The sequence below is a fragment of the Pseudophryne corroboree genome, chromosome 4 (genome assembly GCF_028390025.1).
Source record: "Pseudophryne corroboree isolate aPseCor3 chromosome 4, aPseCor3.hap2, whole genome shotgun sequence".
Taxonomy (NCBI): domain Eukaryota; kingdom Metazoa; phylum Chordata; class Amphibia; order Anura; family Myobatrachidae; genus Pseudophryne; species Pseudophryne corroboree.
Window position 1 is genome coordinate 51,121,638 of NC_086447.1, and position 17,669 is coordinate 51,139,306.

At 48.2% G+C, this 17,669-nt stretch overlaps 1 protein-coding gene across 3 annotated transcripts in view; it reads right to left on the reverse strand.

Annotated features, from left to right (window-relative positions):
• Nucleotides 1-17,669, reverse strand: part of PTK2B (protein tyrosine kinase 2 beta) — a 252,387-nt gene that overhangs the window by 79,447 nt on the left and 155,271 nt on the right. For all 3 annotated transcript variants that reach the window (XM_063915028.1, XM_063915029.1, XM_063915027.1), the window contains 2 exons: nt 3,443-3,505; nt 20-74 (listed from right to left, as the gene is read on the reverse strand). In XM_063915028.1, the coding sequence (XP_063771098.1) occupies nt 20-74; nt 3,443-3,505 (118 nt within the window). The remainder of the gene's footprint in view (nt 1-19; nt 75-3,442; nt 3,506-17,669) is intronic.

The following is a 17,669-nucleotide window of genomic DNA, read 5'->3' on the forward strand; positions in this document are numbered from 1 at the left end:
CTGGCGATTCGCCTGTTACCTTCAGACTCTCCTGCATCTGTTTAGGGAAGAACAGGTCCAGACCCACTTCTTTCCTGGAAGTAATAAGCACACAGTATTCTGTATTACAGGCACAACACACTGGGGAGATGTACCAAAGCTTGGAGAGAGATAAAATAACCACCAATCAGACCATAATTGTCATTTTTTTAAGCACAACCTGTAAAATGAGAGTCAGAAGCTAATTGGACGGTACTTTATCTCCCCCCCATGTTTGATACATCTCTCCCACAGTATGGGGGTAATTCTGAGTTGATCGCAGCAGGAAATTTGTTAGCAGTTGGGCAAAACCATGGCCCTCATTCCGAGTTGTTCGCTCGTTCTTTTTCATCGCATCGCAGTGAAAATCCGCTTAGTACGCATGCGCAAAGTTCGCACTGCGACTGCGCCAAGTAACTTTACTATGAAGAAAGTATTTTTACTCACGGCTTTTTCTTCGCTCCGGCGATCGTAATGTGATTGACAGGAAATGGGTGTTACTGGGCGGAAACACGGCGTTTCAGGGGCGTGTGGCTGAAAACGCTACCGTTTCCGGAAAAAACGCAGGAGTGGCCGGATAAACGGTGGGAGTGCCTGGGCGAACGCTGGGTGTGTTTGTGACGTCAACCAGGAACGACAAGCACTGAACTGATCGCACAGGCAGAGTAAGTCTGGAGCTACTCTGAAACTGCTAAGTAGTTAGTAATCGCAATATTGCGAATACATCGGTCGCAATTTTAAGAAGCTAAGATTCACTCCCAGTAGGCGGCGGCTTAGCGTGTGTAACTCTGCTAAAATCGCCTTGCGACCGATCAACTCGGAATGAGGGCCCATGTGCAGTGCAGGTGGGGCAGATGTAACATGTGCAGAGAGAGTTAGATTTGGGTGTGGTGTGTTCAATCTGCAATCTAAATTGCAGTGTAAAAATAAAGCAGCCAGTATTTACCCTGCACAGAAACAAAATAACCCACCCAAATCTAACTCTCTCTGCACATGTTATATCTGCCCCCCTGCAGTGCACATGGTTTTGCCCAACTGCTAAAAAAAATTCTGCTGCGATCAACTTGGAATTACCCCCAATGTTCTATATTATGTCTGTGTTATATGCTAAACACATAGTATTCTGTATTATAGGATCAACACAAATTATTCTGTATTTTTATTATTATCCTATATTTATATGGCGCCACAAGGGGTCCACAGAGCCTTACGAAGTACAGAAACAGCATGAGCCCAACAAGTGACTTAGGGGCAAATGTACTAAGCCTGGGAGAGAGATAAAGTGGACGGAGATAAAGTATCAGCCAATCAGCTCCCAACTGTCATGTTACAGGCTGTATTTTAAAAATGACAGTAAGGAGCTGATTGGCTGGTACCTTATCTCCGTCCACTTTATCTCTCTACCAAGCTTAGTACATAGATCCCTCACAGTCCAAAACATTGGAGGAATACAGCTGTAACGGCAGGAAGAGGAAAGCACCAAACTAGGGGAAAAGAAGCTGAAAAAGCAGAAAAGAAAACAAGACACAACTGCGCATCTGTGCTGCAGACTTGACCGTGATCATCTTATTAACTTGGCGTGAAACTGGTCATGTACTTTATCTCCGTCTACTTTATCTCTTTCCAAGGCTTAGTAAATTAGTCACAGCGCCATTTTCTGTGACAATCATTTTCAGTGATTTAGATGATCCAAAAGAAGCAATAAGCAGGAAAACCAGTAGCAGCAAATTGGACAACAGACTTTGGGGGTCATTCCGAGTTGATCGCTAGCTGCCGTTGTTCGCTGTGCAGCGTTCACTTAAAAAAATGGGAAAACTGCGCATGCGTATGCACCGCAATGCGCACGCGCGTCATACGGGCACAAAGAGCATCGTTGCTGTGCAAGGATTCTAGCAAAGAATCCATTCGCACAGGCGTTCGCAAAGGGGATTGACAGGAAGAGGGCGTTTATGGGTGTCAACTGACCATTTCCTGGGAGTGTTTCGACAAATGCAGGCGTGTCCAGGCGTTTGCATGGCAGGTGTCTGACGTCAATTCCGGGACCTTCGTCGCAGCAATCATCGCACAGAATAAGTAACTGCAGGGCTGGTCTTGTTTTGCACAAAATGCTTTTGCAGAGCTCGGCTGCACAGGCGTTCGCACACTTGCAAAGCGAAAATACACTCCCCCGTGGGTGGCGACTATGCGTTTGCGCGGCTGCTAAAAGTAGCTAGCGAGCGATCACCTCAGAATGAGGGCCTTTGTCCTTATTTTCTTCCATCTTTCCTGCTGTTTTGTTTTTTTTGCCATCTCTGAGCATGTCCTAGCCTTGTTCCTCTTATTCTGCTATGCAACTTCTTTTCCATCAAATTCAAACCACTAGGTTTAGTACATATAAAGGGGAAACAGTGCGTCCTGAATGCCCAGCTTACACGGAGTTACTGCAGTGACCTTGCACGTTAAAGTAAGATGCACAGGACAGGTGTTGTAGTGTGTCACAGCGTATATATGCAGGCGTCACATGATAACAACGTGACAGTAACTGGCTGTGCAGGCCACACAGCTTCTATCAGCAGCACGTATCTGACAGTATCTGCATTGTCTATACTTACTCTCTATCAGCAGCACGTATCTGGCAGTATCTGCATTGTCTATACTTACTCTCTATCAGCAGCACGTATCTGACAGTATCTGCATTGTCTATACTTACTCTCTATCAGCAGCACGTATCTGACAGTATCTGCATTGTCTATACTTACTCTCTATCAGCAGCACGTATCTGGCAGTATCTGCATTGTCTATACTTACTCTCTATCAGCAGCACGCATCTGACAGTATCTGCATTGTCTATACTTACTCTCTATCAGCAGCACGTATCTGACAGTATCCTCATTGTCTATACTTACTCTCTATCAGCAGCACGCATCTGACAGTATCTGCATTGTCTATACTTACTCTCTATCAGCAGCACGTATCTGACAGTATCTGCATTGTCTATACTTACTCTCTATCAGCAGCACGTATCTGACAGTATCTGCATTGTCTATACTTACTCTCTATCAGCAGCACGTATCTGACAGTATCTGCATTGTCTATACTTACTCTCTATCAGCAGCACGTATCTGACAGTATCTGCATTGTCTATACTTACTCTCTATCAGCAGCACGTATCTGACAGTATCTGCATTGTCTATACTTACTCTCTATCAGCAGCACGTATCTGACAGTATCTGCATTGTCTATACTTACTCTCTATCAGCAGCACGTATCTGACAGTATCTGCATTGTCTATACTTACTCTCTATCAGCAGCACGTATCTGACAGTATCTGCATTGTCTATACTTACTCTCTATCAGCAGCACGTATCTGACAGTATCTGCATTGTCTATACTTACTCTCTATCAGCAGCACGTATCTGACAGTATCTGCATTGTCTATACTTACTCTAAGAAATCAAAGTTGGATCTTTTCTCCAAGGCGTTCTGGGGCATGTCTTTGTAGAACCGCCTGAAAAACATACAGAGGAATTACTTACTGCCGCAAGGCAACGCTCAAAGCGCACATCCCGCTATATACTACAGGAGATAATTATATCTGATAAAATGTTTACCCCACTTTAGTTAGTAATGGGCTAGTTGCTTATTCAGCCTAGTACCACCTCTGCGCTGATACTAAGATCTACCTCCCTTCTGTACTGTGTAACCGCCTCTATTCCACTTCATCACAGATGCTCCAATGCTACCTAAAGCTCAACATCTCTAACACTGAGTTTATAATCTAACCCCTCCCCCACCCAAGGGTCCCCCCTTTCTCCCCTCATATCTCCATCATCTCCTGGCTTCCTTTGTGTCACACTTTACTCCATCATCTGCCTTTATTCCTAACGTCCGACCCAGGGGGAGATTTCTCAAAGGTTGGAGATAAAGTGGAGACAGATAAAGTACCAACCAATCAGCTCAACTGACATTTTTCAAACACCGACAGGAGCTGATTGGTTGTTACTTTATCTCTCTGCACTTTATGTCTCTCCAAGCTTTGATAAATGCCTCCCCTAGTCTGTCCCCTAGCCCTATCAGCTCCACCTTACAAGATTTTACCAATACTCTTATCTACTCTCTGTATTTCCCACTTTGCTACTGCAACCTCCTGCTACAGTGCCTGACATTCTCATCAGCCATCTTTCCTTACTTCAATCCATCTTGAATGCCGCAAGAAAGCATATCTTCCTCTCTCACTGCTCCACATCTGCTGTGCCACTCTGCGGACCCCTATACTGGCACCCCATGCCCTCTACACTAGCACCCCATGCCCTCTACACTGGCACGCCATGCCCTCTACACTGGCACCCCATGCCCTCTACACTAGCACCCCATGCCCTCTACACTGGCACCCCATGCCCTCTACACTAGCACCCCATGCCCTCTACACTGGCACCCCATGCCCTCTACACTGGCACCCCATACCCCCTACACAGGCACCCCATGCCCTCTACACTGGCACTCCATGCCCTCTACACTAGCACCCCATGCCCTCTACACTGGCACCCCATGCCCTCTACACTGGCACCCCATGCCCTCTACATTAGCACCCCATGCCCTCTACACTGGCACCCCATGCCCTCTACACTGGCACCCCATGCCCTCTACACTGGCACCCCATACCCCCTACACAGGCACCCTATGCCCTCTACACTGGCACCCCATGCCCCCTACACTAGCACCCCATGCCCTCTACACTGGCACCCCACACTGGAAATCCATGCCCCATGCCCCTACACTGGCACCCCATGCCCCCTACACTGGCACCCCATGCCCTCTACACTAGCACCCCATACCCCCTACACTGGAAATCCATGCCCTCTACACTGGCACCCCATACCCCCTACACTGGCACACCATGCCCTCTACACTGGCACCCCATGCCCTCTACACTGGCACCCCATGCCCCCTACCCTGGCACCCCATGCCCTCTACACTGGCACCCCATACCCCCTACACTGGCAATCCATGCCCTCTACACTGGCACCCCATACCCCCTACACTGGCACCCCATGCCCTCTACACTGGCACCCCATACCACCTACACTGGCACTCCATGCCCTCTACACTGGCAGCCCATGTCCTCTATACTGGCACCCCATGCCCTCCACACTGGCACCCCATGCCCTCTACACTGGCACCCCATACCCCCTACACTGGCACTTCATGCACTCTACACTGGCAGTGTATACTGGCACCCCATGCCCTCTACACTGGCACCCCATGCCCCCTACCTGGGCACCCCATGCCCCCTACCCTGGCACCCCATACCCCCTACACTGGCAATCCATGCCCTCTACACTGGCACCCCATACCCCCTACACTGGCACCCCATGCCCTCTACACTGGCACCCCATACCACCTACACTGGCACTCCATGCCCTCTACACTGGCAGCCCATGTCCTCTATACTGGCACCCCATGCCCTCCACACTGGCACCCCATGCCCTCTACACTGGCACCCCATGCCCCCTACACTGGCACTTCATGCCCTCTACACTGGCAGCCCAAGTCCTCTATACTGGCACCCCATGCCCTCTACACTAGCACCCCATGCCCTCTACACTGGCACCCCATGCCCTCTACACTAGCACCCCCATGCTTTCTACACTGGCACCCCATGCCCTCTACACTGGCAATCCATGCCCTCTACGCTGGCACCCCATGCCCTCTACACTGGCACCCCATGCCCTCTACACTGGCACCCCATACCACCTACACTGGCACTCCATGCCCTCTACACTGGCAGCCCATGTCCTCTATACTGGCACCCCATGCCCTCCACACTGGCACCCCATGCCCTCTACACTGGCACCCCATACCTCCTACACTGGCACTTCATGCCCTCTACACTGGCAGCCCAAGTCCTCTATACTGGCACCCCATGCCCTCTACACTGGCACCCCATGCCCCCTACACTGGCACCCCATGCCCCCTACACTGGCACCCCATGCCCTCTATACTGGCATTCCATGCCCTCTATACTGACACTACATGCTCTCAATACTGGCACCCCATGCCACCTACACTGGCACCCCATACCCCCTACACTGGCACTCCATGCCCTCTACACTGGCAGCCCAAGTTCTGTATACTGGCACCCCATGCCCTCTATACTGGCACCCGATGTCCTCTATACTGGCACACCATGCCCCCTACACTGGCACCCCATACCCCCTACACTAGCACTCCATGCCCTCTACACTGGCAGCCCAAGTTCTGTATACTGGCACCCCATGTCCTCTATACTGGTACCCCATGTCCGCTATGCTGGTACCCCATGCCCTCTACACTGGCACTCCATGCCCTCTACAATCCAGTAGAAACTAGCCTCATGTACAATACACTTCAAATATTATAACAAAATACACTCTACTGTAATATCGCCGCTTTACCTCTTCTCTGCGACTAAACTTTCTCCCACTCCCACTCCCACACACCAGATTTCTCCTGTGCAGTTACCCACTCACAGAATTATCTACAGTACCACATCCCACATCCTACATGTCTCTCTAATAGAGCATCTCTGTATTACAGCTTACCCTGCTGCCACCTATCCCACTTATCAATGACTGAGCATCTCTGTATTACAGCTTACCCTGCTTCCACCTATCCCCCCTTATCAATGACTGAGCATCTCTGTATTACAGCTTACCCTGCTGCCACCTATCCCCCTTATCAATGACTGAGCATCTCTGTATTACACCTTACCCTGCTGCCACCTATACCCGCTTATCAATGACTGAGCATCTCTGTATTACAGCTTACCCTGCTTACTCCTATACCCCCTTATTAATGACTGAGCATCTCTGTATTACAGCTTCCCTTGCTTCCTCCTATACCCCCTTATTAATGACTGAGCATCGCTGTATTACAGCTTAACCTGCTTCCTTCTATACCCCCTTATTAATGACTGAGCATCTCCGTATTACAGCGTACCCTGCTGCCACCTATACCCGCTTATCAGTGACTGAGCATCTCTGTATTACAGCTTCCCCTACTGCCACCTATACCCGCTTATCAATCACTGAGCATCTCTGTATTACAGCTTACCCTGCTGCCACCTATCCCCCCTTATCAATGACTGAGCATCTCTATATTACAGCTTCCCCTGCTGCCACCTATCCCCCCTTATCAATGACTGAGCATCTCTGTATTACAGCTTCCCCTGCTGCCGCCTATTCCCCCTTATCAATGACTGAGCATCTCTGTATTACAGCTTACCCTGCTGCCGCCTATCCCCCCTTATTAATGACTGAGCATCTATGTATTACAGCGTACCCTGCTGCCGCCTATCCCCCCTTATCAATGACTGAGCATCTCTGTATTACAGCTTACCCTGCTGCCGCCTATCCCCCTTATCAATGCTGAGCATCTCTGTATTACAGCTTATCCTGCTGCTGCCTATCCCCCATTATTAATGACTGAGCATCTCTGTATTACAGCTTACCCTGCTGCTGCCTATCCCCCCATATCAATGACTGAGCATCTCTGTATTACAGCTTCCCCTGCTGCCACCTATCACCCCTTATCAATGACTGAGCATCTCTGTATTACAGCTTCCCCTGCTGCCGCCTATTCCCCCTTATCAATGACTGAGCATCTCTGTATTACAGCTTACCCTGCTGCCGCCTATCCCCCCTTATTAATGACTGAGCATCTATGTACTACAGCGTACCCTGCTGCCGCCTATCCCCCCTTATCAATGACTGAGCATCTCTGTATTACAGCTTACCCTGCTTCCACCTATCCCCCCTTATCAATGACTGAGCATCTCTGTATTACAGCTTACCCTGCTGCCACCTATCCCCCTTATCAATGACTGAGCATCTCTGTATTACACCTTACCCTGCTGCCACCTATACCCGCTTATCAATGACTGAGCATCTCTGTATTACAGCTTACCCTGCTTACTCCTATACCCCCTTATTAATGACTGAGCATCTCTGTATTACAGCTTCCCTTGCTTCCTCCTATACCCCCTTATTAATGACTGAGCATCGCTGTATTACAGCTTAACCTGCTTCCTCCTATACCCCCTTATTAATGACTGAGCATCTCCGTATTGCAGCGTACCCTGCTGCCACCTATACCCGCTTATCAGTGACTGAGCATCTCTGTATTACAGCTTCCCCTACTGCCGCCTATACCCGCTTATCAATCACTGAGCATCTCTGTATTACAGCTTACCCTGCTGCCACCTATCCCCCCTTATCAATGACTGAGCATCTCTATATTACATCTTCCCCTGCTGCCACCTATCCCCCCTTATCAATGACTGAGCATCTCTGTATTACAGCTTCCCCTGCTGCCGCCTATTCCCCCTTATCAATGACTGAGCATCTCTGTATTACAGCTTACCCTGCTGCCACCTATCCCCCCTTATTAATGACTGAGCATCTATGTATTACAGCGTACCCTGCTGCCGCCTATCCCCCCTTATCAATGACTGAGCATCTCTGTATTACAGCTTACCCTGCTGCCGCCTATCCCCCTTATCAATGACTGAGCATCTCTGTATTACAGCTTATCCTGCTGCCGCCTATCCCCCATTATTAATGACTGAGCATCTCTGTATTACAGCTTACCCTGCTGCTGCCTATCCCCCCTTATCAATGACTGAGCATCTCTGTATTACAGCTTACCCTGCTGCCGCCTATCCCCCCTTATTAATGACTGAGCATCTCTGTATTACAGCTTCCCCTGCTTCCACCTATCCCCCTTATCAATGACTGAGCATCTCTGTATTACAGCTTACCCTGCTGCCGCCTATCCCCCCTTATTAATGACTGAGCATCTATGTATTACAGCTTCCCCTGCTGCCACCTATCCCCCCTTATTAATGACTGAGCATCTCTGTATTACAGCTTCCCTTGCTTCCTCCTATCCCCCCTTATCAATGACTGAGCATCTCTGTATTACAGCTTCCCCTGCTGCCGCCTATTCCAATCAATCAAAGAATAAATGATACTGGATGTGTACACAACCGCCCACACACCAACCTTGTGTGGACAGGAGTATACACTCTCTAGCGCCAGTACCCACTGGATCAAGGAGATTTTAGATAATGGCGATGACTGCTGCTCCTGATATAGGGATAATTGCAATCCCTATATTAACCAAAAAACCACAAACTACCCACACAGGTGTGACCCTCTGTAGGAAATCAGTAGCGCTGTCCTCACTATTTATCGGAGATAATCAAAAAGTGACTAAAAAATGGCAAATTGCTATTTAATATTAAAAAACATATAAATCATACTTTATTAGCATATATTGCTGCAGCAAAAATGACATACATAAAAATGCATATTGTGTATAGTGGATGCTTTTAATATAAATGCTCCACATACACAAATATATATACCTAAATACGTTTAATATCTGAGGCTTGGATTTTAATGAGCTGATTTCACAATGTCCACATGATTGGATAATAGACCAATGAGTTCGGCATTTACGGACACTGCTTGCATGAATGTGTCCTCAATTAATTAATGTCCCGAAAAGATGTGTGCACACATATATTACTTTGAATGGATAATTACCATGGGCGATAAGCTTTTCATTCACCTCTTTAAAACAGTCTGTTTAGGACCATCCCAATTGGAAAGACTCCCTCTGCTGGTGCTTGTCCCTTTACTGCAGAATATCTGGAGACAATATCCACGGGAATCCGTCCACAGTGCTCCGGCTCCCTCTGCTGGTGGCTAACCGCAATTGCAGGTGGACTGGCTGTTATATCGTAGCCAGAAGCCGGTGATCGTGTAAAACAAACAGGAGGTGATAGTCACTGCCAGTAGGTCCTTCGAAAACGCGTTTCTCCGCCTTCCCAATGCGTTCAGCGGCTTCCTCAGTTCGACAGAGGGAGTCTTTCCAATTGGGATGGTCCTAAACAGACTGTTTTAAAGAGGTGAATGAAAAGCTTATCGCCCATGGTAATTATCCATTCAAAGTAATATATGTGTGCACACATCTTTTCGGGACATTAATTAATTGAGGACACATTCATGCAAGCAGTGATTGCCGCCTATTCCCCCTTATCAATGACTGAGCATCTATGTATTACAGCTTACCCTGCTGCCGCCTATCCCCCCTTATTAATGACTGAGCATCTCTGTATTACAGCTTACCCTGCTGCCGCCTATCCCCCCTTATTAATGACTGAGCATCTCTGTATTACAGCTTCCCCTGCTGCCACCTATCCCCCCTTATCAATGACTGAGTGTGACAGGACGATACCGTACGGAAGCACTCGCAGCTTCCGCGTCCCGTGGACTGCGCACAGAATGGAAGATCAAGCCGCACGAGGCCTGACCACATAGGGGATTCCCGCTTACCGTCAGTAACCGCCTGTTACTGACTCCACCCACTGCGCTGTGGGCGGGTTCTCGCTGCCACCACCAAACTCCTAACCTGCCGTGGCGTTTGGAACCACGGTTCTGCTCTGTATGTGCCGACGCACTGCTTTACCACACCTGTGTGGTGTCGACGAATCCCCACTAGCCACTTGCTAGGCCTCTACCGGTAGCTGGCGGAAGGCGGAGCTTGGAGACGTCAGGTGCTTCCCTGGACAGCCGGAGGACGGGGCTAGGTTTGGCCTAACCCTGTTGGTCACAAGATGAAGCAGTCTTCTTGAGGCAAAGGTGTTTATTGCTCAAATAACCTTTAAAAAGGCTCCTCCCTATTGCTAGGGGCAACAGCATACAATTAAGATGTTTCAGCAGAAGAAGATGTTACAATACACAATCCTATGGGCCAACTGCCCTTCTTTTATCCCTCTCCAAGACCCCTTACCACAGGGGGTAAGCCCGCCCTGTGGTGCACAACCAATCAATGTTTACCCATGAGCTGTGCATGCTCTGGTCTCATGCACACCTAACATTGTCCCCAATGGACAGTGGGGAGTGGTCGGTCTCCTTTGTCTCTCCCATCTGGGAGAGCAGGATACTCCCACGGTGCCGTTCAGTCTGGCTGGGGGGAAGTTTTCCCTCCTAAATCTGACTTCCAGAAACCTGCCCGGGACCCCTCTCACTGCCTGCAGCCTGGATTTGGGCTCCAGAGCTGGGCAGCCGGGCTCCCCGGTCCAGGTTTCCTGGCCACTACGGCTGATCTCCATGGAGCTCCAAGAAACCACTCAGCTTGTTTTATAGCTAAGCTGCTTCTCTTTCTCCCTGTGCCCATTGGAACTGTGAGGCTGGATGGGAAAGCATTCCGTTTTTAGGGAAGAGGTCTGGGAGAATCCATCAGCCTGCACAGCCATGGATTCCCCCCTCCTGGGACACACAATCAAGTAAGTGCAATTTCTCTTTAAATACATTACATTTTAAACCACACTGTACATTTCCCTGTAACTATACACTGAGCCTGTGCCCTGCACAGACTCTACATACTCAGGCACTGCAGTGCCTTACAACACACTGTATGTCATTATTTTACACAATGTTTTATTTAACTGCTGTGCTTCCCTAGCCCTGCAGCCTGGCTGCTAGGGCTCTCTCTCTCTGTGCTGGAGGCATGGGGCTGGCTTCCCCCATCCTCCAGCCTGCCTTCCTGCCTCTAGGGTTCCAGGGAGCTGGCTCTCCCTGTCCCCCCAGGGTGGCACTACTTTGGTGGCCCCGCCGCACGCAGCGGCGCACCCCCCTGTACCGGAGTCCGGCGGACCGGGACACTGGTCCCGGCCGCCGTGACTCAGGCTTGTTTCAGCGCTGAGGCGCCGGGAGCGTAGCTCCCGGACCCCAGTGCTCACAATCCTGCTGGGCAACCTAATTGCCCCCACACCGCTAGGGAGCCGGCTAGCCCGGTCCCCCATGAGCGGCGCCTGTCTGGTGGCCTCACTGCAGCGTCCGGCGGGGAGCCGGGCTGCAGCGCACCCCCCTCGCCGGCTAGCAGCCCGGGACGTCCGTCCCGGCTGCTGCGGCTGGCCACCCGTGCTGGGCTGAGGCGCTGGGAGCAGAGCTCCCGGCCCCCAGCGGCGGCTCTCACATAGAGCACTGCCGCGGGAGCCGAGCTCCCAGCCGCAGCGCTCACCCTTCTCCCCGGCGCGCACACTCCAGTGCGCCCGGGGCTACACTGACCGCTGCCGGGAGCGGAGCTCCCGGACTCCGGCGGTCAGCGGCTGCCTCCTCTCCCCCGGCGCGCACACTCTGCTGAGCGCGCCGGGGGCTGTCCTCCCTGCCGTGGTCTCCGGAGGGGTCCGGGACCACGGCACAGTTAAAAATACAGTTTTATACATTTAATACAGCCCGGCGCCTAGCGCCCATTACTTTTTAAATATGGCGCCAAGCGCCCATTGTCCTGTAGAATGGCGCCGGGCACTAGGGGTTAACCCCTTCAGTGCCGCCGGCGGCCATTCTCCTCGTGGCTGGGGCTCTCCGGCCACACTGAGCATCTCTGTATTACAGCTTCCCCTGCTGCCGCCTATTCCCCCTTATCAATGACTGAGCATCTCTGTATTACAGCTTACCCTGCTGCCGCCTATCCCCCCTTATTAATGACTGAGCATCTATGTACTACAGCGTACCCTGCTTCCGCCTATCCCCCCTTATCAATGACTGAGCATCTCTGTATTACAGCTTACCCTGCTGCCGCCTATCCCCCTTATCAATGACTGAGCATCTCTGTATTACAGCTTATCCTGCTGCCGCCTATCCCCCATTATTAATACAATTCATACATACATGCTTTTTACTATCTCACTAGGTCATACATTTCCCACCTTCTCCTCTTACTCCCTACTCCCAATCATAATAAGGTATTTCATGGTAATATATATTTTTCTGCTTAATTGTTTAGATAGTGGCAGTTATTGTTGACTGCCAAAGGGTGGACTGTCAAAGTCGAAAAATATCATGAATCACTTGCCTTGTACTAACCCCTCATGCACATTCCCGCTGCACGTGCACACGCTCTGCCGTGCGTGCACATATCCGCAATTTGCGTAAGATCGCTCCGGCGATCACGCGCGGTGTATGCGCATTTACGGTAGAGTTTGTAAGCGTCTAGCGTGCGACTCGATCATAACATATTTAACCCATATAGTGTGTTTTATAGATAATATTCCCCTTAACAATGTCAGAAAGTATGTTTAGTTTAAACGGCTCTTGGACAGAGAAATTCCTCTTTGCATGATAGGAAGGGTCAGATAAAGGTTGAACGGTGGTGTCTAGTATCCAGCTGTAGAGTATTTTAATAGTAACATTTCGGTGTTGGTTAGGAAGAGAATGCTCGCTCCTGCGCATAGTTATGTACAAAAGTAGTTTATAGATATTAACTGTATTTGCTGTTCATTACCCATGCGGCGGGAATCCTGAGGATACCTCCCACCTGAGCAGTTGGAGAAAGGCACAGCCCACCTGTTCGAACCCACCTATGACCTTTTGTTATAATGCAGAGACACATTCCTGTGTCCAATGAACCATGAGATTATAGGGACCATTGTATTGTTACTGTATGTTGTGTATATAAAGACCACCATTGCCTGTCCAGTCACTCACTCTCTCTGCAAGGTTTTCACATTGAAGGCTGAGGGCTGGATTCAGGACGCGCTTGCGAATCATCCCCACGTGTGTAAGTTCTCTGTAGCCATTTTGTTATCCTCTGTGTTTGCTATTAGTTCTCATTGTGTACTCATTCTGTTTGCTTGTGTTTGCGATCGTTCGCTATTGTTCATATTATTCCTTGTTATTCTGTTTAGATTTTGATGTTAGTTTTGTAGTGTATAAGCTGTACTGGTTTTCCCCTTTTTACTCTAAAAGAATTATCCACGAGGGTGTTAGAGCCTAAGTGGTTTTTAAATCAAAACCAGGTCTTGTGTTTTCACTAGTTACTGTTAAGGGTTTTCTGAGCATCTCAATCGCTCAAACAGCTTTTCATATTATCAAGGTTAATAAGCATTACATCGTTATAGTATTTCATTGCCAAGGTTTAAAGTGTAAGCGTACCCTTACGGTGTGTCGTTACTAAGGGTTACTGTGTAACATTCCGTGAGCGTACGAGTCGCTCGTGCGTCGCGCCCACGGCCTAGCGTCTGCTACGCTAAGTGCGTACCCTTACGGTACTCAGTGCGCCAATAGCGTACTTAGTCCAAAATAGAATATAGCTTAATGTTTATAGGTAATAACTGACTTTATCACCCCATTATCAATGACTGAGCATCTCTGTATTACAGCTTACCCTGCTGCTGCCTATCCCCCTGTCAAAGTCGAAAAATATCATGAATCACTTGCCTTGTACTAACCCCTCATGCACATTCCCACTGCACGTGCACACGCTCTGCCGTGCGTGCACATATCCGCAATTTGCGTAAGATCGCTCCGGCGATCACGCGTGGTGTATGCGCATTTACGGTAGAGTTTGTAAGCGTCTAGCGTGCGACTCGATCATAACATATTTAACCCATATAGTGTGTTTTATAGATAATATTCCCCTTAACAATGTCAGAAAGTATGTTTAGTTTAAACGGCTCTTGGACAGAGAAATTCCTCTTTGCATGATAGGAAGGGTCAGATAAAGGTTGAACGGTGGTGTCTAGTATCCAGCTGTAGAGTATTTTAATAGTAACATTTCGGTGTTGGTTAGGAAGAGAATGCTCGCTCCTGCGCATAGTTATGTACAAAAGTAGTTTATAGATATTAACTGTATTTGCTATTCATTACCCATGCGGCGGGAATCCTGAGGATACCTCCCACCTGAGCAGTTGGAGAAAGGCACAGCCCACCTGTTCGAACCCACCTATGACCTTTTGTTATAATGCAGAGACACATTCCTGTGTCCAATGAACCATGAGATTATAGGGACCATTGTATTGTTACTGTATGTTGTGTATATAAAGACCACCATTGCCTGTCCAGTCACTCACTCTCTCTGCAAGGTTTTCACATTGAAGGCTGAGGGCTGGATTCAGGACGCGCTTGCGAATCATCCCCACGTGTGTAAGTTCTCTGTAGCCATTTTGTTATCCTCTGTGTTTGCCATTAGTTCTCATTGTGTACTCATTCTGTTTGCTTGTGTTTGCGATCGTTCGCTATTGTTCATATTATTGCTTGTTATTCTGTTTAGATTTTGATGTTAGTTTTGTAGTGTATAAGCTGTACTGTTTTTCCCCTTTTTACTCTAAAAGAATTATCCACGAGGGTGTTAGAGCCTAAGTGGTTTTTAAATCCAAACCAGGTCTTGTGTTTTCACTAGTTACTGTAAAGGGTTTTCTGAGCGTCTCAATCGCTCAAACAGCTTTTCATATTATCAAGGTTAATAAGCATTACATCGTTATAGTATTTCATTGCCAAGGTTTAAAGTGTAAGCATACCCTTACGGTGTGTCGTTACTAAGGGTTACTGTGTAACATTCCGTGAGCATACGAGTCGCTCGTGCGTCGTGCCCACGGCCTAGCGTCTGCTACGCTAAGTGCGTACCCTTACGGTACTCAGTGCGCCAATAGCGTACTTAGTCCAAAATAGAATATAGCTTAATGTTTATAGGTAATAACTGACTTTATCAATTGGGGGCATCGTCCGGACCTCCTCATATCCGCAGCCAAGCGGAACCAGGCAGACTTTATCCATCAGCAAAGGGCGGGAAGGTAGTATCCCCTGTTAGCCGTTTGGTGGTTGGGGATACGGTAAGTGCTGATTAGATAAGCGTCTGCTCCGTTTGGTTTGTAGGGATGCTGGTGGGATCCGGAACCGAAAGGTAAGAACGTTAAGCTATTGTCTTTTAAATCTGTTTAAATTTCCGTATTGGTGAAAATTGCGCACGCAACACACGCACACACCTGTATTTCCATTTGCGTATTTTCACATATCTACCTTTCTGTTTGCCATTAGCATTGATCATGTGCTGAGAAAATTTGTTGCTATTTAGTTAAAAGTAAAAGTAATACTTAAGGGAGTAATTGTAAAACACGCACGCAGCCTGACCCAGTTATAAAGGTTATACAGGAGATACTGTGTGGTGCTTGGTAAACGATTATAGTTAAATATCGTTTGCATTTATAGAAGCGTGTTATTTGTGTTACTGCGGACGTATCCGGCCTGTGTACACGTGTCTCTGACCAAGTGCGAGACAGCGTACGCAACGCAAAGGCCTACACACGTGGCGTATATCACGCAACGTGCGTACGGATACGCCCACTAAATACAAATCACACGATAGCATTGTTTTAGTAGGCGATACGGAAGCCACGCGATAATAGCACAAATTTGTTCAGTTTCCAAAATTTAGTTTAAAAAAGATCCTCCTCTCGTTGCATTACCTCTGGGATTAGCCTGTTACCTGAATGAAAGAAATTTTCTGTACAGAAAAATCAAAGCATATATAAAGTGAAAGAGCGTGTGTATGCAAGTAAAGTTTTCTTTGGTGTGAACCCTGGAATTCGAGATCTCGTAGAAGGATACCCGTGAAGTGAACACGTGGTGGCATGGGAGAAGGCCATCTCACGTTAAAAGTGAATAAGGTAAAAGGAGCAATTAGTGTTACAGCAGACCAGAAGGTCCGCGAAAGTCAGAAAGCCGTTAAAAGTACCTATACGAAGTTTCTGAAGACCCTGACTTAAGAAAGCTCAGAGGTAGTGAGCGCAACCCTGGGGGTTGGCGCAGTACCCATATAGGCCCGTTTTGAGAATGCGCTCCGGCTGAAGGTTTCGCAGCCTAAACAACCGATTCCGCTGGTCGTCCTGCGGATAAGTAATAGTTACTTATACGCAATGCGACTGTACCACATGTAATTGTGTGCATTAGTTGGTTACCTTGATACCCATTACGCAATTTGCGTACGCTTTGCAGGATCATAAACACTATTTGTACACTTTAACGTGATTTGTGTAGGTTTTTATTATTTTAAGGGAGGTTCGCTGATCACTCAGGAATTCTCCAGCAACTGATACTTACTGGGGAGGGTAGCATACTCCCACACGCCCCAGTATATAGAGGTTACATTGGGGCCCTGGGTTGAGTACGCCAGCGCTGAAGCAGTGTGTGGGCATATTGGTCGACGTGGGCGAGAGTGGGTGAAGGCACTCGTTGGACTTTCACCGTCGCCTTACCTCTGGGAACGTGTTTTTTGTAGGAATTCGCTGAGAAGGCAATACCTGCAAAGAATGGGGCCAGTTGCTCAAGTAAGGGACAATCAACCAAGGTTCAGGTTGATATTATTCCGCGGCCAGCAGGGTCGGCGAGGTACATAATGTGTGAAAAATATGGATCACACGCAGAGGTTTTATGCAATGAGTGGGAACGTATGACTGTGAACGATGGGGAGAAGTTTCCCAGGGTAGGCAGTTTTAATCCTGAGGTTTCGCAAAATCTAAGGAGAAGGATATGTCTGATAAAAGCCGGGAAGCAACGAATTAGACATTATGATTATTTACAGTTATGGCAACAGGAAGGGGAGGTACAAAGGGAATTAGCTCAAGCAGCTGGTTCCCATCTTAGCAGGAAACTGATGGCAACTGCAGAAACAATGGCTACAGAGAATGGCATACTGGGATATGATGATAATAGTGCACTTAATAAATGTATTAATGATGATAATAGTAAGCGTAATAAATGTAATAATGATAGAAGTAAAACTGATAAATGTACAAATTCTAACCCGTGCAAGTTGCACCCCATGTTAAACTTCCCTCAGGATTACAA